Source organism: Panthera tigris, chromosome D4 (assembly GCF_018350195.1).
Source record: "Panthera tigris isolate Pti1 chromosome D4, P.tigris_Pti1_mat1.1, whole genome shotgun sequence".
In the NCBI taxonomy this organism is placed as follows: domain Eukaryota; kingdom Metazoa; phylum Chordata; class Mammalia; order Carnivora; family Felidae; genus Panthera; species Panthera tigris.
In genome coordinates, this window is record NC_056672.1 from 93,300,537 (window position 1) to 93,325,005 (window position 24,469).

Below are 24,469 nucleotides of genomic sequence, written 5' to 3' on the forward strand. Positions count from 1 at the left end.
ACTTGTCTGAGGGAGGACGACCCCTTAGTTGTCAGAGGAAAGACCTGTTACTTGTCTGAGGGAAGACCCTTTGTTTTTCTGAGCAAAGACCCATTGTTTGAGGAAAGATCCATTGTTTGAGGGAAGACCTGTTACTTGCTGAGGGAAGACCGGTTGGTTTTCTGAGCAAAGACCTGTTGTTGTCTGAGGGAAGATCCATTGTTTATTTGAGGGAAGACCCCTTGTTGGTCTGAGGAAAGACCTTTTACTTGTCTAAGGAAAAACCCTTTCCTTGTCTGAGGGAAGACCCATTGTTTGTCTGAGAGAAGACCCTCTACTTGTCTGGGGGAAGACCCTCTACCTGTCTGAGGGAAAACCCGTTACCTGGTGAGGGAAGACCCATTGTTTGTCTGAGAGACAACTCTTTACTTGTCTGAGGAAAGACCTTTTACTTGTCTAAAGAAAGATCCTTTACTTGTTTGAGGGAAGACCCTTTCCTTGTCTGAAAGAAGACCTTTTACTCGTCTGAGGGAAGAACTAGGTATTTGAAGGAAGACCTGTTACTTATCTGAAGGGAGACCCTTTCCTTGTCTGAGGGAAGACCTGTTACCTGTCTGAGGGAAACCCATGTTTAGTCTGAGGGAAAACCCATTGTTGGTCTGAGAGAAGACCCTTTACTTGTCTGGGGGAACACCTTTTACTTGTCTGAGGGAAGACCCTTTCCTTGTCCAAGGAAAGACCTTTTACTTGTCTAAGGAAGGACCCTTTACCAGTCTGAGGGAAGACCCTTTGTTTTTCTGAGCAAAGACTCATTGTTTGTCTGTGGGAAGACCCGTTGTTTTTCTGAGGGAAGACCTGTTAGTGTTTGAGGGAAGAACCAGTGTTTGAAGAGGGGCTTGTTACTTGTCTGAAGGAAGAAGCTTTCCTTGTCTGAGGAAAACCTGTTAACTTGCTGAGGGAAGACCTATTGTTTGGGGGAGGAACCAGTTTTTGAGGGAAGACCTGTTACTTCTCTGGAGGAAGACCCTTGTCTGACGGAAGACCTGTTACTTGTCTGAGGGAAGACCCATTACTTGTCTGAGAGAACACCTGTGATTTGTCTGAGAGAAGACCCTCTCCTTGTCTGGGGGAAGACCCGTTTTTCTGCGGGAAGACCCTCTACTTGTCTGAGGAACAATCTGTTACTTGCTGCGGGAAGACCCATTGTCTGTCTGAGGGACGACCCTTTACTTGTGTGAACCTGTGGTTCATCTGAGGAGAGACTCAGTTGTTTGTCTGAAGGAAAACCTGTTACTTGTCTGAGGAAAGACCCCTTGGTATCTGAGGAAAGACCTTTTGTTTGTCTAGGGAAAGACCCTTTACTTGTCTGAGGGAAGACTCTTTGTTCTTCTGAGCAAAGACCTGTTGTTTGTCTGAGGCAAGACTCATTGTTGGAGGGAAGACTTATTGCTTGTCTGAGAGAAGACCTGTTACTTGTCTGAAGGAAACCCTTTCCTTGTCTGAGGGAAAACCCATTGTTTGTCTGAGGAAAGACCTGTTACTTGTCTGAGGGAAACCCATGGTTTCTCTGAGGGAAAACCCATTGTTTGAAGATCCATGATTTGTCTGAGAGAAACCCTGTACTCATCTGGGGGAAAACCCGTTGTTTTTCTGAGGGAAGACCCTCTACTTGTCTGAGGGAAAGAAAACCTGTTACCTGCTGAGGGAAGTCCCATTGTTTGTCTGAGAAAGGACCCTTTACTTGTCTGAGGGAAGACCCATTATTTGGGAAGGAACCAGTGTTTGAGGGAAGACCTGTTACTTGTCTGACGATGACTTCTTCCTTGTCTGAGGGAAGATGTGTTACTTGTCTGAGTGAAGACCCATGATTTGTCTGGGAGCAGACTCTCTCCTTGTCTGGGGGAAGACCCTTTACTTGTCTGGGGAAAAACCTGTTACTTGCTGCGGGAAGACACATGGTTTGTCTGAGGGACGACCCTTTACTTGAGTGAGGGATGACCCCTTGTTTGTCTGAGAGAAGACCCATTGTTTTTCTGAGGGAAGACTTGTTACTACTTGTCTCAGGTAACACTGTTTGTCTGAGTGAAGACCTGTCACTTGTCCAAGTGAATACCCACTACTTTTCCGAGAGAAGACCTGTTACTTGTGTGAGTGAAGACTCAAACTCTTTTTCTGAGTGAAGACCCATTGTGTGAGTGAAGACCTGTTAAATGTGTGATTGTAAACCTATTGTTGGTCTGAGTGTAGACCCATTGGTTGAGGGAAAGGCCAGTTGTTTGAGGGAAAACCCATTGTTTGCTGCGTGAAGATTCATTTTTTGTCTGAGGGAAGACCTGTTTTTCATATGAGCCAAAACCCATACTTGTCTGAATGAGAAGATTGTTGCTTCATCCTCCCCACTTTACATAGAAGTCCAGGGTAATTCTCATCAAAACCTGAACAGCAGTTTCTGTAAAACAGCTGTTATGGGAATTGTGTGCAGCAAGCCCAGGGAGAGGGAACGGCAGTGACAACTACTGGAGAGTGATTACACGGGGATTTTTGCAGAAATGGGAAAGCATTGAGCGAGCGGAACAGGAAATCCGTGACAAACCCGTTTGTACGTGAAAATGTAGTGTGCTGTAAGGATGAGGTTTTTAGTTTGTGGTCAAGGGATCATGAACTTTTCAGTAAGTGTCATTGGGACAATTGATCTTTCGGGGGAAAAAGTAGAGGTGGGCTTTTCACATCATGGCACATAGCAAATATTACCTCCATTCTGGAATTAGCGGCGATGGCTGCACAACTCAGGATGCTGACAACCACTGAATTTTATACTTTAAAAGCGTGACTTTTAGGGTAGGTAAATTATATCTCAGTAAAGCTGTTGTTTTGAAAAGTAAAGTACAGAAGATTTGAAGTGTCAACATAAAATATTGAACTGTGGAAGAAAATGTTAGAAATTATATTTTCGTTTCAAATGAAGAAGGCCTTCTGGTGGGAGACACAAACCCAGAACCCACAAAGGGAAAGATGGGCAGGTTTGAGTGGCCAGATAAAGTCTCGACATTTTTGTGGAATAAGAAATACCAGAAGCAAAGCGTGACTTGATAGGGCAAATGTGTATACCTATTTAACAGACGGAGGATTGCTGTCTTTTATGTGTGTAGCTCCTACTGATGAATGAGGAGGCAAGGACGCAGCTTGGACCGAGGATTTGGTCACACGAGACAAAGTGCAAGAAATAGGAAAGTATGTGGAGCTGTGGGAGACGTCTTGCTCAGCTCCTTGTGTCCTTGGGGAATGGAGACCAAAGTGACCACACCACCCCTCTGGGGGGCTCGTGGTACCTCCGCGGGCACTGCTGGTGGCAGCAGTTTGGGAACCGCACGTCTGCGGAGAGCAGCACGTGTCTGTAGGTTTGTCCCGGAGGAGCTCGGCTTGTGTAGAACGCAGCCTCGTTGCGAAGCCGACGAGGGGGCCTGTGGATTAGGGGACGGGAAAGTTACTGTGTGCCACCCCACGAAGAACCGGGCCCGGGGTGTGTGTGACCACATCTCTGCCTCGGAGTGGGTGGAAAAGGGGCGAATGGACACCCGCACGTTTTAGCGTCTTTGCGTCCATGTATTACCCGTGTGGATAGAAAAGATAAATGCAGCAGAAAAAAATGAGGTACCTGTGTTGCTTTGATACAGAAGGAATTCCAAAACATGTTGCAATCACAAGAAAGTTTCATTCACGAAGTTGTGTTTGGTGTTCTGCCAGGCAGCGGGCAGCAGCCTGCTTTACTTGTCTGAGGAAAAGCCTGTTACTTTTTTCGTGGAATAAGAAATTTTGTGGAATAAGAAATTACGTGTTCAGGCCCATTTGTGCGAAACCTTGGCCGGAGGGAGTGTGAGAAGCACTAGTGTGATGGCCCTGGGGGCTGCCCTGGACCTTGGGTGGGGTCAAGGGTGGGTTTTGCATTCTGTATTATTTTGTGGCCTCTGGAAATCTTTTTACTGTGCGTGTTTTGTGACTTTTTAAAACATTTTCTTGAAACTTTTATTTTTGAGAGAGACACAGAGCGTGAGCGGGGGAGGGGCAGAGAGAGAGGGAGACACAGAATCCGAAGCAGGCTCCGGGCTCCGAGCTGTCGGCACAGAGCCGGACGCGTGGCTCGGACCCACAAACCGTGAGATCATGACCCGAGTCGAAGTTGGACGCGTAAAAGGCTGAGCCTCCCAGGCGCCCTTGTTTTATTACTTTTTAATTGAATTCTGCTCCACATAAAACGCACCGAGTGCGCTGATCTTAGACGTACAGCTGATGGTCTCTTACGTGCCGGGGGAGCTGCCTTCTGATCAGTACAGAAATAGAGCGAAGGGGCAGCCCGCCTGGGATGGGGCTCTCGAGCAGGGAGTGGGCCCCGGGCCCCGGGCACGTTGTGGACACGGCACTTGTGTTTGCCCCACCCCGCCTGCACGCATGCGTCTCCGGCGCCGACCGCCTAGGTGTCTGGCAATGTATTTTTATGGAGTCCCCTCCACCGAAGGGTCTCATCGGTTGTATTTTCTTTCTGGCTCGTTGTGTGGCTGACCAGACGGACGGCGAGTCTGAAGAGGAGCAGGAATCGGCCGGCACCGGGGAGGAGGACGAGGATGGAGACGAGTCCGATCTGGTAACCCCAGCCCTGCGCTCTCATCTGTGTGTGGTGGCAGAGTAAAGCAAGAAGCTCTGTAGTCCGGCCGTCGTTGGGAGTGTGTGCTTGGAATCAGGGCCTGTGACTCAGGTCCCAGACCTTGGCGAGGAGCGTGAGAATGACCGCTGAGCAGAGAGCCAAAGGCCTGGCACGGGCACTCATGGGACGGTCCGGGCCAGGCGGCCATCCGGGCGGAGGTCGGGGCTCTGGTGCGAGGGGTGGCGGGACTGGGGAGGAGCGGACAGCGAGGACCGCGGCCGTGATTCTGCCCGGTGACCAGTGTGAGGGGGAAGGAAGGATCTGAGGTGTCTGAGGTGGAGCGGCGGAACCTTTTGTGGGCTGGGTGTCACATGCAGGTGAGGGGCCAGAGGGCGGGGGCGCTGGGTCTGTGGGAATGGAGGGGCGAGGGCTTGGAAATGGGGGAGAGCACGAGCCCTAGGATGGGGCCTGGGAAGCACCCGACAGGTACACGTTAGGCAGAGAAGGAGGAGTTGATGTGAGACTGGGGAGGGTCACGTGAGCTGAGAAATGCTTTCAAGAGGGCGACGGCGGCCACTGGCGTCAGTGTGTCACGAGAAGGGGACCTGGGAGGGATGATTGGGTTTGGGGATAAGCCTTCGTTTCTCTGGAATGGCGGGTTGAAAGCAACAGTGAGCTTGGGGGTAGTGCTTGCGGAAGTTGGGTCTGAAGTTTGGCGGTAAGGGGGGGTGGGGGTGAGGCAGAGGGGATGGAGCACAGGCTGCATCGGGCCGCTTGTGATGTGGCAGAGGGGTCCTGTGTGTGCTGCTGGCCCGCCGTGGTCAGAGCCAGGCATCGGGCACCGGGTGGCCGGAAGGGCCCGCGTGCTCCTCTGTCTTTGGAACGGTCTTTTCCAGCTCCTCTGTGTGTCCGTAGTGAGCAGGGATGTGAGGTGCTCGCATTAGACCGGTGACGGGGGGCAGTTCTGTGGGTTTGTTTCGGATTCGTGGTCATTAGATGCCTTTCTGCATCCAGACTTTAGAAATAGGTAGTCATAAAAACCTTAAAATATTACGAATTAATTATAACTTCTTTCCTTGTCCTCCATGTAGATAATTAACGTGGACATAGATTCTGAAGCAAATTGAGGCCTTGAGTGTTTCTTTTCTCACAAGCAGAATGAATGGATGCATAAAGTAAAAGTGGATTTGCTCACTGAGAGGTTATTTATTTAGTTCCTGAGTAGAACCTCCTCATTCTTTTTTGTGCCAAATTCGAATAAGATTTATAAATTCCATTTAAATGTTCTTGGTCTTCCTTTTGGTCTTCCTTTTTTTTTTTTTTTTTTGGTCTGTAAAATAACAACTTAGAGTGATGTAGGGGAAAACATGAGTATTTTTAAGAATGAGATCAGAAAAATGTCTGGAAGTGAAATTAATCTTCCAGTTGAAGAATCAGGATATAGTAGGTATTCTGTTTTGCAAGAAAACAAAACTTCTGGTACCTTTTGCTTTCAGGAGCTCTCATGCTTTGCTTTTTCTATTCCCGCCCCTTTGGTTCTCAGAGTTCTGAATCCAGTATCAAGAAGAAGTTTCTCAAGAGGAAAGGGAAGCCTGACAGCCCCTGGATCAAGCCTGCTAGGAAACGGAGGCGGAGAAATAAAAAGAAGCAAAGCAGTATCCTGGGTAAACGTGGTGTCCACACTTGCAGACACTCTGGGTGGCGGTGGGGCCACAGGAAGCTGGCCTGGGGTGGGGGTGGGGCTTCTACATAGGATTTCATTAGAAAAAGGGCTCCACTGTTCTAAGGGGGAGAATATCTGGACCTTGTTACAGGCACTCAGGTGATCCTCAGGTGGCTTCCTTCTGGCCAGCCTCCCTTGATGCTGGCTCCGTTGTTGAATGTTGAGCTCATGGGGGTCATCCATCTCCTTCCCTGTGTGTCCCACAATCTGTGGCTTGTGAACATTGTCATGGTTACTGTGTCTACCCTCGGTGTCGGGTGCAGGCAGTGTCAGCCCGGGTCCACACAGTGGCTTTTGACCCTTTGGTCACATTCCCCTGTTCTGGCAATAATTTTGTTAAAAGAGGATCAGGGAACGAAATGACCCTGAAATCCAGAAGGTGAGCAGGCCTAGTGGGCCAAAGGTCACTTCTTACAGCTTTTTTGCCCAAGATTTGTTGCTTGTGATAGAGTGTATGTAATTCATGTGTAAGGTGGTGACTTTTCACGCACGTGTATGACCCTGAGACCTCCAGTACAGACCCTGAAGTGAATGCCTTGCTGTCACTTGGTGGCCTTTCCCTCTTCCCAGCCAGCCCTTCCTGTCCCTGGGCTCTCTCCTCCGTGCTCTGCATGCAGATTGGTTAGCACTGTCTAGGGCTCTGTTTGAGTGGATCATCGGGTATAGGGACCCTTTCCCCAGTGGCTTCTTTGTGCATTACTTTTTGAGTCCTCCATGTTGCAGTACCGGTGGAAAGTTGGCCGTGGTGTGGCTGTCCTGTGGTTTATCCCTCACCTGTCGATGGACATTTGGGCTCTTTCCGGTTTTTGCTTCTTCCGAATAAAACTGCTACGAACATTTGTATATGATCGTCATTAAACAGATGCCTTCGTTTATCTTGGGTAAATATTTAGGAGTGGAATGCCTAAGTTATATGCTGTATGTCTAATTTTTTAGGTAAATACCGGACGGTTTTCAGTAAGAAGCCTGAATACTGATCTCTTTTATGTTCCCACAGCAGCATGAGAGCTCCACCCCTCCGTGTCCTTGCCACCCTTGTCGTGGCCGGGCCTCTTCAGTCCCGGCGCTGCTGGGGCTCTGCGGGCCTCCCTGCGCCTTCACTTTGTATTTAGCCAGTGAGTAGTGAGGTGGCTCACCGTGGCCCTGTCTACCTTCCTTTGTCAAGGTTTCTCTCCTTTCCTCATTTAAAAATCAGATTGTACACCTTCTCATTGACTTGCAAGAGTTCTTTCAGTTTTCAGGTACAGATCTTTTGTTATATACATGTTTTGCAAATACATACGCCTAGTAAAAGTTTAAAAAATTTTGTGGAGGTCTAATTTATCGATTATTTTCTTTTAAAATTCATGCTTTTTAGGATCTCTGAAATCTTTCACTAAGTCAGATCACAAGGATTTTGTCCTGTATTTTCTTCTTGAAGTTGTGAGCTAGTGCCGTGTATGGTGTGCAGCAGGGCCACTCTCGTTTTGCGTGGGGACGCCCAGTTCTGCCTCATTGCTTAAATTGACAGCTTTCTGTGTCGCCCTGTGAACCTTTGTCGACAGTTGCCGTAGGGGCTGTTTCATTTGCTTGCTTCTCTTTACACCAGCACCCAGAGCCGAGGGGCTCGTGCTGTTCGTCTCCAGCCCCCCGGTGCACACGTCGGTTTGTTGAGTGGGTGGCAGGGAGGCAGCGCTGTCCCCCCAGAGCAGAGGAGAGCTGTGTGTGGCGCCCATGAGCCTCCCATGAGCTCCGTCTCCTTCACTCACGTTTCCTCTTCTCTTTGCTGCGGGTGACCAGCCCATGTGGCTTTTATGCAGGCGAACAGAAGCGTTGCTAGACCCCAAGACTTGGATATGATGTGTAAGAAGCATGCTTCAATGTTTATTCACACAGGAATTTGAATTGTACCTTCTTTCTGCAAAGTGTTTAAGATTGCACAGGCTACTCATGTTCTTCAGATTTGTGGTGATGATTTCTCACCGTGGTTGGCTTCTTCCTGTCTGTCAGTGAGCCGAGGTACAGAGTGTGGCACGCATTCAAAGGCCTCAGATGCCACACTGCTCTGAGTTATGGCTCACTTACTTGTGATCACTGACATATCATCGGTTACTAATGTTCGGAAGCTTGGTGTGAAATACGGACACCTGCCGTTTGCTGGCTTTAGATATTACCCTGTGTAGGTGCGTGCTATCCACAGGCCTCCCTGGTGAAGTCCGCTCACAATGGCAAGGACCCACGCGGGCTCTCTGGGGATGCGTGGACAGGCTGGCTCGAGGGCACAGGAAGCCTGAGTCTAGTTAGCCCTCATTTCACAGGCTCCTCAATTGCATTCACATTGTTTGCCCTGTGGTATGTGATACCCTTCATAAACCACCATGTCTGACAGGTGGACGTGTCCCTGTAGTCCTGTGTCCTTTCCCTGTGAATCCTGAACTCAGATGTCTGTGGGGTTGGGCAGGTTTTCCAGGAACATTGCACACGGCGTGGGGTGGCTTCTCGGCTACTTTTTTTTTTTTTTTTTTTTTTTTTTTTAAATTTACGTCCAAGTTAGTTAGCATATAGTGCAACAGTGATTTCAGGGATAGGTTCCTTAATGCCCTTACCCATTTAGCCCATCCCCCCTCCCACAACCCCTCCAGTAACCCTCTGTTTGTTTTCCATATCTAAAAGTCTCTTCTGTGTTGTCCCTCTCCCTGTTTTTATATTATTTTTGCTTCCCTTCCCTTATGTTCATCTCTTCTGTGTCTTAAAGTTCTCATATGAGTGAAGTCATATGATATTTGTCTGTCTCTGATTGGCTAATTTCGCTTAGCATAATAACCTCTAGTTCCATCCACATAGTTGCAAATGGCAAGATTTCATTCTTTTTGAATTTTTTTTTTTTTAACGTTTATTTATTTTTGAGACAGAGAGAGACAGAGCATGAACGGGGGAGGGTCAGAGAGAGAGGGGGACACAGAATCTGAAACAGGCTCCAGGCTCCGAGCTGTCAGCACAGAGCCCGACGCGGGGCTCGAACTCACGGACCGTGAGATCATGACCTGAGCCGAAGTCGGACACCCAACCGACTGAGCCACCCAGGCGCCCCAAGATTTCATTCTTTTTGATTGCCAGGTACTGCTCCATTGTGTATATATATGCCACATCTTCTTTATCCATTCATCCATTGATGGGCATTTGGGCTCTTTCCCCACTTTGGCTATTGTCAGTAGTTCAGCTCCTTTTTATTAGCTGGTCTTTCACACCTGCAAATCAGATTTTTGTGCTTTATTTTTAAAGCTTTTTTTTTTTTTTAATTTTTACCTTAGAGAGACTGCAAGCAGGGGAGGGGCAGAGGGAGAGAGAGAATCCCAAGCAGACTCCACGCTCAGCACAGAGCCCAACACGGGGCTCGATCCCACAACCCTGGGATCATGACCTGAGCTGAAATGAAGAGTTGGATGCTCAACCGACTGAGCCACCCAGGCACCCCTGTTTTTTTTTTTTTCCTGTTTTTTTTTAAAGTAGTATTTACAGAACATTTATTTACTATGTTTTTATCTGTTTCCTTGATTATTTGATCAGCTTTTACCTAACTTGATGTAATTCCAGAGAAAGATGTTTTCATATGTCAGTTCCTCATTTTTCTTGATACAGCTCCCCCTCCTCCCATGAACAGTCTGTGGACATGGGGAATTAGCAGAAGGATGCACAGGAAAGAAAATGATAATGAGGCTTCAGTGGCCTGGGCAGTGGTTGGGTTTGAGTTTGTTGTCTTGAATGGGTTAATCAGCATTCTCTGTGGTCTCTACGGGAGAGGCGTGGCCCCGGTGCAGTGTTTCACGAGTCCGTTTTGAATGCAGGTTCTGAAGCATATACGTCATCTTCAGGAAGCACAGAGCAGACGGCACCAGGAGACAGCACGGGGTACATGGAAGTTTCTCTGGACTCCCTGGATCTCCGTGTCAAGGGGACGCTGCCCTCACACGCAGAAGGTGAACGTTGGTGCCATGACCAGACCAGGCACCATCTTGCTTTTGCTGGGGGAGGCCTTGTATTAACGTGATGACCCCTGGTGGGTAGTAACGGAATGTTTAATTAATTGCATCCCTAAAAGGTGGCTGAGAGGACCCTCAGGGGCGTGTTTGCCTGGTCACCCGCAGCACTGGAGTGACACATCTCACACAAGATCAGGTTGTTGGTGGTCATGGCTTCTATTTCCCTCTGTCAGCCAGACACGTTCTTACATAGAGCTCCTGATGGAAAGGTGTCTTCCTGCCCTGCTGACTCAGGAAATGTACAGGTGCTAAAACTGTCAATAGTGTGGCTTTGTCATCTTCTCTGACTCTGATTGTGATTGGTGCCCAGGTCCGTTCTGTGCTGAAACAAAGGGTCCACCTAGTGCTGGTTTGGGCTGTGAGGGTGTGGGCGCAGCTGCGGCCCCCTGCTGCTCTGGAGTTCTCCCGCCAGCCGCCCCGGTTGTGCAGGGCTTTCTCCCCACCGCTGCCTCCTCTTCTTGAACCATTTCAAAGTCTTTCATCAGTGAAAAGTAACTAATCGCTGACTATTTTGGAAAATCTCTTTACAATGTGAAATCCCCAAGTTATTTACACCCCACGTGGACCGTGAAGCTGTGGGTCATGTGCTGCTGTTGGGGTTTAACCTGTCAGTCTTCTGAGGACAGATAACTAGCTTTTTAGGGTTTTGAATGCTAGAAGAATTTTGATCACCTCTTTGGTGTGGGAAATCACACCTTTAGCCGAAAACGCAAGTTGTAGACTTGTCCGTCAGAGAAACCGTCTTTCTTCTTGCACCAAATGGAGCAGAGAGCATCTCTGTAATATCATAAAGTTGTCAGCATAGTCACCTTGTGCTTTCTTTCCACATGAAGGATCATTTTTCTAAACCTGATTTTAAGTTTGTTTCAGGAAGTTAGGTTTGGATATAAGCTGGAAATAGTATTTCCTTTAATCAGACTGCTCCTCTGCTGTGGCCCAGTGGGGAGGCAGGTGAAGAGCACAGTGGAAATTCCTGTCGCTCACTCGTGGAGTGACCTGGGCTTGTCCCAGCAGGGAGGTTGTGTGTTCGTGTGCTTATGTTCTGTTTCTGGTAAAAGTAAGGGCCAAACTGGTGGGAGCCAAGCTGGAGAAATAGGAGAAGACAGTGGAGGGTTCCTGAGATTCCATGACATTTTGTAAGTTGACTTTCTAAACTTGATATGATTGGTAACTTCTCACTAATAAGTCAGTGATTGCTCAAAAGTCATACTTGTAGTTGAGAGAATCAGCACATGGAAGACACAAGTTGCATTTGCATGTGTACATTTATTTTATTTTTTATTAAAAAAAAATTTTTTTTTTAATGTTTATTTATTTTTGAGACAGAGAGAGACAAAGCATGAACGGGGGAGGGGCAGAGAGAGAGGGAGACACAGAATCGGAAGCAGGCTCCAGGTTCCGAGCCATCAGCCCAGAGCCCGACGCGGGGCTCGAACTCACGGACCGCGAGATCGTGACCTGAGCCGAAGTCGGACGCTCAACCGACTGAGCCACCCAGGCGCCCCAAGTGTACATTTATTTTAGAGCCTGAGTTTTGGACACTCGAGGGAGGCAGTTGTGGAGCCTGAGGCTGGACTGGAGGGACTGAGTGCCTCAGGCTCCCTGGAGGCCTGGGGTCAGGGGGCGTGCTCTGTGACAGGTGCAGAGGGAGGGCAGGTGATGGTTCAGGGTCATGGGTCCAGATGGCCCAGGCTTGAGCGTGGAGAGTATTTCCCATCAGAATTCACTGCCTGCATGTCTCTCTAGGCATCTTTGCTGCCCTTTCTGCCGAGTTGAGGTTGAGTGACATTGTGGTCCCAGCAGGTGATGGGAGGGGAAGCCAGACGTGGGTGATGGGATTTTGGCGGGAGCCAGAGCTCAGTGGGAGTGGGTACCCTGGTGGGGTTCTCTTGAGCCATTCACCTGCTACCCCTGGTGGCTCCCACTGCTGGAGACAGGAGCACATCCCACGTTCAGGAGGCATCTGAACCACTGCTCTCTTGTCCATGTGTATGGAAAACTAAATCCGAAGGCCTGGTCTTCACCCCACCCTCGGCCTTCTCAGCCGTGCTGGCTGGGCCCCTGCACCGCCTGTGTCTTCCTCATTTGAAAACCTAGTTGCCGAGCAGGGTCTCCGCCAGGGCTCTCCCAGTTTTAAACTTGTAGCGGTTCTAACGTTAGTTCTAGTTCGCCGTTTGCCTGTGTCCTCTCCTCACGAACGACAGGTGTCATGGTCTTGGAGTGTAGGTGACCCAGACACTTGGCCAGTGGTGGAAGACCTGCATCCTGACTCTCCTGGTAAGGGCCAGCCTTGGATTACATGCAGGGGTAGTGAGGCAGTGAGGGCATGTCCTCCAACCCCACGTGGGCCTGCTCTGAGGTATGGCAGTAAGAGGCCATTTTTCTTCTTTGGCTGTCTCACAAGAAGAGAACTTGAAATGTGTCTTCCTGTGGAAGCAGCCAGACCTTGTAGCCGGGTCGGAGTGAGGGGTCTGCCTGCACCCCACCCCCGAGGCCGGCCTGGCTCTGGCTGCGCTCAGATGTGGGCTGTGGCCCCCCTTCCCCCCCCCCCCCCCCCCCACCCCCCCCACCCCAAGCACTGCTCATCTAGTGTCTTCCCCGTGAATTGGGGATGAGAAGTGCCGCCCTCATCAGTACTCTCACCACTGGCCCAGCCTCCCTCAGCTCCTCCCTCCTCGGTCCGATAAGTGTCCTACATGGAAAAGAAACCCTCCCAAATGGAATTGAATGTTTGTTTCTGTGGCAGCAATTCTAAAACCAAGTGAGGAAAACAAGGTCTCAACACGTATGCTTTTTTGTGTGAAAACCAAAAGATATAGGAGTAGCCGAGGAAGGTATAGTCTTTCTCTGAACTTAGGTCCTGGCTCCTGAGAACATGGATTAGCAAGGAATCCTTAGGGGCCTGGCAGGTGCTATGCTGGTGGGAGAGGTTCCCGCCCTGCCCCGCCAGCAGTGGGCACTCCACCCGCAGGTGGGCCTTCCTGCTGTGGGGTGCTGCTCGTGCTGGCAAGTAATTGGCGTTGTTTTATTTCCTTCCACGTGAGGTTTCTGCAAAGACTATGTAATTGTTCACTTTCTAGACTGCGTGTTGAGGTGGGGACTTTGTGCCACTGAGTATAGTGAACGCCCGTCTGGGAATGCACTGTGTTATTAGTGACGCTCATGTGTGTCTGTGTGACTTTAGGGCTGGCCAATGGTCCTGACTTGGTGGAGACGGACGGCCTTCAGGAAGTGCCCCTCTGCAGCTGCCGAATGGAAACCCCGAAAAGCCGAGAGATCACTACTCTGGCCAACAACCAGTGTATGGCTACGGAAAGCGTGGACCACGAAGTAAGCAAGCAAGCTCACTTCCGCTGCAGTGACAGGACTAAGGCAGGACCCCAGAAGCACAGTAGAATTGGTGGGCTTGTAGGCTTGCCATACCTCTGCAGCTTCTGGCTGGACCCTTGGGCACAGGAGAGCGTCCCTCATCTAAACTACTAAGGTTGTTTGGCACCCCAGACACACTCTATACTCGATGGACAGAACAAATAACCACGTGGTCTTTTTTGTTGTTTTTCCTCATTCTTCATAGTGGGGAGTTGGTACCCTGATGGTCCCAGGGGCTTGGTTGTTTCTCCCTCCCTCTCCTTTCCTTTAGTATCTTAGGGACTCATGGTCTTTTCTGTATTCCATGTGTTGTAAACCTTGTTGTTGTAGAGTGAAGCATAGATCCAGAAAATGATACAAGACAGATGTTTGGCCCAATGAGTGTGTCCAGGGCGAGCACTCTGGTAGCTTGCCACCAAGGTTCGGGCTCGCCCTGGGCCCAAGTGACCCCCAGCCTACCCTCCACAGTGCTTACCTTGCCTGCATGTTCCGAATAGTCTCATTCTGCCCGGCGTGAACTCGGAGACATCGTTGGCCTTTTGCCTTTTAATTTATCTATAATCCCCCTTATTTTCTTTTCCTACCGACTTATCTGTGGAACAATCCCGGGCCACATGGCTGCCTCGACTGGACTCTGTGCCTCCCACTCACAGTGCTGTCCGTGGCCCTGTGTCCTCCCTGCTCACCTGCAGCTTGCCACAGAGACAGACTAGACCGGGACAAGACGTGCAGAACGTCTGGTTGTCTCTTTTTCTGATGGTAGCAGCTGCTTACTCTTGATGTCTGTATTAATTCCTCAGAGGTTTCAGCACGGCCATGGTCTGTCTGTCCTATGTTGTTCATTTGTCAGTTAGGGTAGTGGTGTAGAGGGGCCTATCTTCCCATCTGTTCCATCCCCCAGCAGACATCTCCTAGAGGATCGCAGGGTCCTGAGAGCCCTTCTCTGTTTCTTCCCACTCTTCACATCGTAAATTTGGTTTTGGTCATCTGAGGTTGACCAGTTCTTTCTTTTATAATATTGTTAATGAATGTATGTATTTAAACATATTCGACGGGTTTTAATTCTATGCGTTGTAATTATTCTTGAAGCTCAGATTGCCCCATCTTTGGCATGGGTGTGTGGGACCTCTCTGTGCTGAACTCTTTTGTGGAGTTGGAAGGTCAAGACTGTTTTCATAATGATAATAAAAAGTTATGTGTCTTTTCACTGATCTTTTTCACAGAGTATATGCTGGCATTTTATGCATTGAGAATCTCTGTTTAACTCCTGGAACTCATAATTTCCATAGTGTTACAGAGTCGTCCGAAGTGCAACATGGTGTATTTTAACGTAATAGTACTGAAACCGTGTGGACAGTGGTTTGAGAGCTCACATAACAACAAAGCATTTATGAAACTACCCTTGTAGAGTTTGGTGTAGCTGCTCTGAGTGCAGAAGTGGATGGAGAGCCCAGCTCTCTTATTAAGCCAGGTATTCAAAGAGTTTTACAGACAATATGGAACAGCGCCGCTCTTGTCACTAAAATGTTCTTTATGTTAACGTGATAGGTTTATTGCTATTTTTAAATAAATTAAAATTTAAAATTATTTTTTAATTTCTCCAGTGGCAAAATGTCAACAGATATACCCCACCTGGACAAAAGGTCTTTGGGACCCTTAATAGTTTGTTTTTTTAGTGCTTGCTTACTTTTGAGAGAGAGAGCGTGCGTGCGCGAGTGGGGGAAGGGCAGAGAGAGAGGGAGACACAGAATATGAAGCAGGCTCCAGGCTCCCAGCTGACAACACAGAGCCCGATGGGGGGCTTGAACCTGCAAACCATGATACCATGACCTGAGCTAAAGTCAGATACTAACCGACTAAGCTGCTCAAGCATCCTGGGACCCTTGATAGTTTTTAATAGTGCACGAACACAAAGAACCCTGAAACCAAAGATTATGAGAAGCACTGGCTTTATCTCTTTCATCCTCTTGTCCCCAACCTGTTCCCTGATGTCCTTGTGCCTTGGGCAGGCAGGAGTCCTGGTGGTGGGCTTTGAGAGTTTCTGGAAGCTGCAGCATACTGGCCCCAGGTCTCAGCCTGCCCTCCCCTAGTCCTCCCTGCTTCCCAGAGACACTGCCTTGGTCTTTCTTCTCTTCCTGTCCCAACACCAGCATCACACACGTCTTGTAGCTAAACAGGGTCTGTGTCTGCTTCCAGACGTTTGCGTCTTGCAGCTGTGGTAGCTTGCTTTTGTTGTAGTAAATAAGTCTGTGACTTGTGGCTTTGCAGTCTAGTTGCTCAGTTTTATGTGGGATTCCAGGAAATTCTTAGGCCACTGCTGTTTTCCCAAAAATTGTTTTTGTCTGGGTGGTCTGCGTGTCTTTATTTAGTTGCTAGCAGTCCTTCCCAAAACAAGCTCGTTTGTCTTTTTTACTTGTCAGGCAGCTTTATGGAAGCACACTTCACATGGTAAAAGTCCCCTTTTTGTGTGTATTTCTGAATGTTGACAAATGCATACAATCATGTGACCACTGTTGCTGTGCTGTCAGGAACCTGCTGTTCAGGTCTTCTGTGCTTTGCCGACTCTGTCCATCGGTTCTGTTGCCGAGGGACAAGTGTGGATTCTTCAGCCACAGTTATGGGTTTCTCCTTCTGGACCCATTGGTGTGGCTTCTTGTGTGTTGAACCCTGTTGCTGCGTGCACATATGTCCCTCGGCAGTGTCCCTCTGCAGCCCCGTGGAAGCACGTCTGCCGAGATCTCACTTGTCTGATACTAACGTAACCACCCTGGCTTTCCTCTCATGAGTGTTTGCAGGGGACATGCCCTGTCCTTTACTTTTCACCTGTCTTTGTCTTTAAATTTAAAGTGGATTTCTTTAGTGTGTAGTAGGGTTTTACTCTTGTATATGATCAGTCTTTGTTTTTAGTTATTTATTTATTTAGAGTGCAGGAGGGGCAGAGGGAGGGGTGGGTGGGAGAGAGAGAATCCCAAGCAGGCTCTATGCTGTCGGTGCAGAGTCTGATGTGAGGCTTGAGCTCGAGAACTGCGAGATTGTGACCTGAGCTGAAGAGTCGGACGCTTAACTGACTGAGCCACCCAGGTGCCCCTAACATCTTAATGGTGTTAAGATTTATGTCATCCGCTACTCATTTTTCTCTATTTTCTGCCTTTTGGATTGAATTTTTTTATGATTGCAGTTTATCCCACCATTGGCTCTGTGATGTTCGCAGTGATTGCCCTGGGTTTCCAGGCTGCATCTCTAACCTCTGCCTGATGCCACACCATTTGATGTGGTGTGAGAATCTTACAGTGACATGGTTCCAAATCCTCCCTCCCATCTTTTGGTGTATGTTTTAATTTCATATATGCTAAAAACCCGCAGTACATTGCTGTTATTTTTCTTTAAATAATTATCCTTCAGACTGATTAAACATAAAAGTAGTCTCTGGCTGACCTTCATTTAGCCCCTATGCAGGCAGCGCTCTCCCTCTGTTTAGACGGTGTCCGGGACCCTGCCATTGCAGCCATCCCATGGTGCAGGTCTGCGGCGACAGTGAGTTCTCTCCCTTCTGTGTGCCTGAGAATATCTGTTTCTTGCCTTCATTTGGGGGAGATTTTCATGGGCGGAGAACTGTCAGGACCCACACATGCCGCTCCCGTGCCGTGTTCCCTGGCTCCTGACGAGAAGCTGGCCGTCTTCAGACTTCTGTTCCTTTGCTTGTGGTGTTTTTCTTTGGCTGCTCCGAGGTTTTCTCTTTGTCTTTGGGCCTGGGTGGGATGGTTTTGCTCTTTTGTTTTGTTTTTCTCTTTCAGTGTTTATACTCCTTTGCTTTCTCTGAGCCTCTTGGACTCTGATCTGGCACCTGCTCGTCCCAGAGCCTCCTCACCTGGCAGCCCTGTGCTTCTCGGCCAGCCTGCCCTCCTGTTTCTGGCTCTCTCATCATGCGTGCTAGGTTATCTGACATTGGCTCAGCTGGTGGGTGCTCTGCTCTTTTTGCTGTTTCTATTTTAGGTTTGGGTTAATTACATTGACCTTTTTCCATTCAGTGACTTTTTCTTCCTTGTTGAGTATACATACTCATGAGCCAGTCAAATGCATTCATCTGTTTCCGTATTTTGTTATTTCTAGCATCTTCATTTGACTTTCCTAACATTCCCAGTCTGCTCGTGCCGCCTGCTCTGGCTCCTGGTCCTGTGCTCAGACTCCTGAGCAGAGTCCCTCTGCCATAGCACCACTGCTGCTGTGGGCCAGATGAGTCTCTGTGCGGGTCTGTGCTGTGTGGGGTGGGTGTTTAGCAACATCTCATCTCGTGACAACCGTAAATGTCCGTGATGTTGTCAGGTGTCTGTCTGCTTAACTGTGTGTCCGTCGCAGAGCTCCTGATGTGTGTTTGTGCCACCTCTTTGCTGTGGCTCTCCCGGTCTCCCTCCCCTGGGGCAGCCACTGTGACTTCTTTTAATTTTTCCTTGTGTTTTTCTCCATAATTTTACATGACTCACTTTCTGCTGTCATTCCTTGACCCTCTCCTTAGGAGACACTGCCTGCTGGTTTCTGAGTGGGGAAGAGGTGCTCACCTTTTAATTAATTCTTCTTTCTCATCGCCCCACCTGCAGTCTGCGTTCTATCCTCAATTTTGGTTAAAACGGTATTCGTGGTTTTCATAACACACGATGGCAACGTTCACAACTGAGCCAGCAGTGTGCTTGGAATACATTCATTCTCCTCCTCAACATTTTATGTTTCTCAGAGTTAATAATTTTCTCATTTTTCATTGTCTTTGTACCCATTCTAAATTCAGTCCTAGAGTGATAGAATTACACATTTCTATAGGTGTTTTCAGCATATCCAGTTTCTCTGGGTCATAGCTTTCTCATCTTGGTGGTGCATAACCTTCAGTAGCTTCTTATGAAGGGTGGCTTGGGAGATAAATATCGGAGACTCTGTATCCTGGAAATGCTTCATTTCAGGACAGAAGTCTAGGTTGGACACGGTTTCCTTTTTCTGTTGAAATCACTCCTCTTCGTTTGGGTTGTTGCTGTGCGGGGCCCGTGCAGTCCTTGCTGGCGGTTAGGCCATCTCCTCTGGGCGTACCACTGTCCTGGGCTGCCACTGGCTCCCTGTAGAAGGGACACGCGTGCCCTTCGTGCTGGAAACCTGGTGCCCTTGTTCATTGATCCTTTTCTTTTCTCTGTTTTCCCTTTATTTTAGGTCTCCTAGATGGAGCTTCCAGTTTTCTTCTATTTTCCACATTTTTGTCTTTCTGCTTTAGTTTTGCAAAATTCCCATCTGTCTTCCACCAGTTCTGTGGAAATTTCCATTTCTTCTACCTTTTCTGATTTCTGAGAGCTCACTCTTGTTCCCTGAGCATGTGTCTTCCTTCATAGTGTCCTGTTCCAATGTGAGAACGGACACAAGGTCTGTTTCTCTAGGGGCGCCGGTGAGTTTCTTGCACACTCTTCTTCTGCCCCGGCTTGTACTCCCCAGACTGCTTCTGATTTCCGCTTCTTTGCTTTGGTGTCTGTGCTTTGTCTCTGCTTCCCCCACTCGGGCACATGTCGGTCGGGGAAGGAGGGTCTGGGCCTTGCTGTGGGGCGGCCTGGTCAGCTGAGCAGTCGCTGGGCAGGGCATGGGTGTCTCCTCAGAGGCTGAGGTGGGCTGCTACGGGGGTGCACCTGGGCCACGTTCGGCCCGTCGTCTGTGCAGTAGCCCTTTCTCTGGTGTTTTGCTCTGGCCATCATGACTGCTTGTAGGTTCTGTGGATTCGCATTGAGGTCCCATTACTGACCCACAACATCCTTTCCATCCGGCCTGGCGTAAGTCCCATTTTTCCTCAGTACCTGGCCCAGCCCCCAACTTGCCCAAGACTTTTTCCTCGTTTTGGCAAGTTAACCACCCGCTCCACGGACACTGTGTGTGTGGCCAGTCATCAAGCTCACTGTTCTGTTCTGGCGGATGTGCAGAGGATGGAGCCCTGCCTGCCCTCTGCATTTCCAGCCCTACGCGGGAGCCCTCAGAGTCTGCCTTGGACTCACACCTGCCAGACTCCTCCCCGAAGGCCCTGTCGCTGACCCTGGTCCTGTCTGATTGCAGCTGGGCAGGTGCACCAACAGCGTGGTCAAGCACGAGCTGATGCGCCCATCCAGCAAAGCGCCGCTCTTGGTGCTGTGTGAAGACCACCGGGGCCGGATGGTGAAGCACCAGTGCTGTCCTGGCTGCGGCTACTTCTGCACAGCGGTGAGTGCCCGGCCAGCCGTGCGAGTGCCCCACTACACAGCCTGGCACCAGCGCTCGCTGCCTCCCTCCGCTAGCTGACAGCTGTGGCAAATGCCTCCCGAAGCTCCTGAATCTGGGGGCCCGCCTGGAGGGTCCCTCCCTGCATACGCTCCCTTTTTGCCGCTTGTGAGTCTTTGGCCTCCCAGGGACCGTGGGGGCATGTGAGCCGGGCACCCTCCGCTCTCCTCCTGTTCACTTTGTCTGAACACACGGCGGCCTTTCTCCTGGACAGGGCCTGCCTCACCTTCGGCTTTGCCTTCATCTCTCGGTGGTTACGGTCTTGTTCGTTCCATACACACCTGTGCCCACTGGTGCCTACGGTGCCTGGATGAAGGCGAGGAGCCCTGTGGTTCACTTGGCCTGTGGCTGAGACACCCACTTGGGCCAGGAGCTTCTTTACAGTGGCTGCTCTTTGGGTTTCACATCTGTGTGCCCTTCCTTGTCTTCAGTGTCCTTTGTTGCTTCTGCTAAGAAAAAGAGGGACACTGCTTCTCTATGTCCATTGACCCTTAGCTCCTGGCAAGAGTGCCCTGCTCTCATTGCTTCTCATGCTGCTGGAGGGTTACCTTCCTTGGTGCCAGCGAGAGTCCTTTTGAGGCCATCAGGGGTTTTCCTGAAGTGCCCCCATGGTGGTGCTGGGTAATCTCTGCAGAGCACCGTTTTCCCGATGTTCTGTTCCACGATTCTGTTCCTGGATTGTACTCCAGGGGTCCTTCTTGGGGCCTGGTCTTTCGGGGCCTCCCTCCTCTGGTTAGAACTGCTGGAGGGTGAGGCCGTGGCCCTTGGAGGTGCGGGGGGCAGTCAGGTGACCTCCCCGCTTCAGCAGGGCTGTAGGATGCAGGTCTCCCACTTACATAGCCAGGAACTGGGGGCCCCGACTGGCCTCTGGGCACCCCCATGCCATGTGCAGGCTCAGGAGCACTGTGTTTACTTTTATGCGTGTTAGCCCTAATTTTAAAAAATAATTTTTCATCTTCCCATTTCTAGGGTAATTTTATGGAATGTCAGCCTGAGAGCAGCATCTCTCACCGTTTCCACAAAGACTGTGCCTCTCGAGTCAATAATGCCAGCTATTGTCCCCACTGTGGGGAGGAGATCTCCAAGGCCAAAGAGGTGACCATCGCAAAAGCGGACACAACCTCTACCGTGACACTGGCCCCTGGGCAGGACAAAAGCTCCTTGGCGGAGGGCAGGGCCGACACCACCACAGGCAGGTACGTGCCCAGCAGAGCCTTGGGCAGCTCTCCTGGAAACGTGTGTGTCTCTGAGTGCTAACTGCTGTGTGTGTCTGTACACATCTGTACCCCTGCACGTCTGTGTGTGTGTCTGCGCCCTTGCGCATGTGTGTATGCACACGTCTGCGTCCGTGCCCCATATGTGCTTATACACGTTTGTGTCCCTCCGTGTGTCCATACACATCCATACATGTGTCACACATGGGTATAATATGAAACAATAGCTCCAGCTGCTACAGGTTATTACTAAATTGTATTTTGAAGGCACTAGGTAACCAGAAAAGAATTTTTTTAAGGGAATGGTTCATTTTGGGAATATGTAATATGACAGATATTACACTGATACAGAGAAAAGTGAAACTTTGTTGAGGGTCATTTAAAAGAGACTTGGGGGCGCGCCTGGGTGGTTCAGTCGGTTAAGCGTCCGACTTCGGCTCAGGTCATGATCTCGCGGTCCGTGAGTTCAGGCCCCGCATCGGGCTCTGGGCTGACAAGCTCGGAGCCTGGAGCCTGCTTTGGATTCTGTGTCTCCCACTCTCTCTGACCCTCCCCTGTTCATGCTCTGTCTCTGTCTCAAAAATAAATAAACATTTAAAAAAAAAAATAAAAGAGACTTGAATTGTAGATGTATCAAAATGAATATTGGGAGGAGGGCAGTTTCTTCTTGTTCTTCTTTTTGCTAATGTATAAATTTAACATACTTTGAATCAGACTTCCAGGGGAATTTTTGCCCCCTGGGGAGAGCGGTGGGGTTTGAGAGATCCAACCTGAAGCTCATTCACAAAAGCAAACTTGAACGTGGTCCTGGAAGCCCTGGAGAAGTTTCCCTTGCTTTGAATGTCACTTTTTTCTGGGAATTTGCCCTTGAATTGGGCTCTTTGATCCAAGGAACTAAATAGAAAGTGAGTCTGAAGTCATTTTCATGCTCAGAGAGCAGCATAGCTAGAAGGGCCTGAGTGAATCATGTTCTGTGTTTTCGTTGGTTTCCACAAGAAGCGGAGTTTTTCACATGTCTAACATTCAGCATGTTGTCTGTTTCCTACCCTCGAAGCACTGCTGGACCATCGCTCTTGGAGGACGGCAAGCCACAGAGTACGGCCCCCCAGGCAGCCGAGGGCTTCGACCCCACAGGGCCTGCGGGGCTGGTGAAGCCGGCCCCCGGCCTTTCCCAGGGACCAGGGAAGGAGACCTTGGAAAGTGCTCTGATCGCTCTAGACTCGGAAAAGTAAGAATCAGTTTGTATTTTCAGATGGCTCAGGGCCTGACCCACTGACATCTGCACATCTGGACGCTCCTTCCTACAGATTTTCTTCCCTCTGTGTCAGCCACTGGGCCATTTGCGCGCACATCTTTAAATCCCCCACTGCTTCCAGTACTGCTGTGGCTGCACTTCCTAGGTGTCTGCATCCAGTAGGGTACCATCTGAGGGTCACAGGGCATCCCCATGGGGTCATCGGGCGTTCCCAAGGAGGCCCTGGTAACATCGATCAGCTTTTTGATTGATGGTGTTCATCAGGACAATTCACATATTTTTATACTGTTTCAGGAAATTATTGCAAGCTGTTCAATATACTAAGAGCAAAAGGTGACATCCTTAAAGTCGTAAGTGAGGACAGTCGTGGTGAGGCTTTTACAAATGTTTCCCCTGGATGTTAACCCTTGGCATTGACCTCGGGACATTGGAGCAAATTCCACTTGACTGGTTCCTCATCTGTGAAATGAAGGGTTGAATCAAGTGGTCATTCAGGCTTACAGATCAACTCCCAGACAGCACAGCCCTGTAGGAGCACCCTGAGTCTGTGACCTAGGAACCAGGCAGGTGTCCTCCCCTGGGGAAGCGTGCCTGTGCTGGAAAGGGCATGCATCTCGTTACTCTTGCTTTGAGGAAAGCTCAGGTGTTGGGACACATCGCCAGGTCCCCCGTAACTTCAGCTTTGTTAGTGTCTAGCCCTCGTCTGTGGCCCTGGTGTTCTGGTGACTGTTGTGTTCCCCTGCCCCACTCACCAGGCCCAGACTTTGTACTGCTGAAGGGGGCAGGCTGGGCCAGGTGTGATGTGGATGAAGAAGATAGTTGCTCATTTTTGTTGTTTTTACTGGGAGATGCCTGAGCCTGGTGAGTTTGGTGCCCTTGACCCTGGGGCATCAGCAGGTGGACGTCATCCAGGTCTTCCCATCCTGCAGCTTCCTATGCATGTGTGTGTGTGGCAGCAGGTGGGCCAGGAGCCAGGGTGGGGTCGCCTGGGGGTCACAGCTGTCCCACACTTTCCCCGCAGACCCAAGAAGCTTCGCTTCCATCCGAAGCAGCTATATTTCTCCGCCAGGCAAGGGGAGCTGCAGAAAGTGCTGCTCATGCTGGGTAAGTGGCCTGCACCTGAGCTGGGGCTGGTGCCTGTCCTGGTGGCCCCAGGAGCAGGTGGCAGTTTGCTGGTACCTCTTCTCAGGAGGAGGGTCTTACTTTGTTTCTCTTTATCTGTCTCTCATTTCTCTCATTTCAGTTTTTTTTTTTTTAAATGTTTACTTATTTTTGAGACAATGCGAGAGACAGAGTGCAAGCAGGGGAGGGGCAGACAGAGGGAGACACAGCATCCCAAGCAGGCTCCAGGCTCTGAGCTGTCAGCCCAGAGCCCCACGCGGGGCTCGAACTCACGAACCGTGAGATCATGACCTGAGCCGAAGTCGGACGCTTAACCGACTGAGCCACCCAGGCGCCCCTCATTTCAGTTCTTGTTCATGACATTCGTATCCTGTTATTCATAGTAGTAGAAATATTTCCTGTGAATTTCTCATCTAAAAAAAGAATTAGGCATATAATTAAATCAAGAGGAGATGTAGAATCAGAAAAAGCAAGATGAGCGAGCTAGGGCCGGCTGTGCGCTGACGGCAGGAAGGCGGGTGCCAGGCCTGTGCTGGTGTAAGCCAGCTGTGGGCAGAGCAAGACCACTGACAGTGATGTCTGCACATACATCTTACGGTTGATGCACCTTATGGTTGATATCTTACGGTTGATGCTTCGAGACCCTTCGCAGTTCTGTCTCTGGCCAAGGAAGGGGCAGTAATTTGATTCTGAGCTCACAGCTCAAGAGTTGGTTCCTCTGGGTTCAAAAGGGATTTAAAAAATCCCTTACTTGACAGTCAAAAAAAGAAACTTAACAGTTTGTGCTAAAAATGTAAGTTATTTAATGTTGACCAAAGTGGGTTTTAAAAAATTTTTTTGTAATGTTTATTTATTTTTGAAGGAGAGAGACACAGA

General features: G+C 49.5%; 1 protein-coding gene across 12 annotated transcripts in view; it reads left to right on the plus strand.

The window, feature by feature from the left end:
* EHMT1 (euchromatic histone lysine methyltransferase 1) overlaps positions 1-24,469 on the plus strand; it is a 151,700-nt gene that overhangs the window by 89,968 nt on the left and 37,263 nt on the right. For 11 of the 12 annotated variants that reach the window (XM_042964405.1, XM_042964407.1, XM_042964410.1 and 8 more), the window contains 8 exons: positions 4,541-4,618; positions 6,162-6,282; positions 10,166-10,297; positions 13,545-13,690; positions 19,802-19,945; positions 20,972-21,198; positions 22,271-22,444; positions 23,493-23,575. In XM_042964405.1, coding sequence (XP_042820339.1) covers positions 4,541-4,618; positions 6,162-6,282; positions 10,166-10,297; positions 13,545-13,690; positions 19,802-19,945; positions 20,972-21,198; positions 22,271-22,444; positions 23,493-23,575 — 1,105 coding nt within the window. The remainder of the gene's footprint in view (positions 1-4,540; positions 4,619-6,161; positions 6,283-10,165; positions 10,298-13,544; positions 13,691-19,801; positions 19,946-20,971; positions 21,199-22,270; positions 22,445-23,492; positions 23,576-24,469) is intronic. The other variant, XM_042964403.1, reaches the window with a different exon arrangement.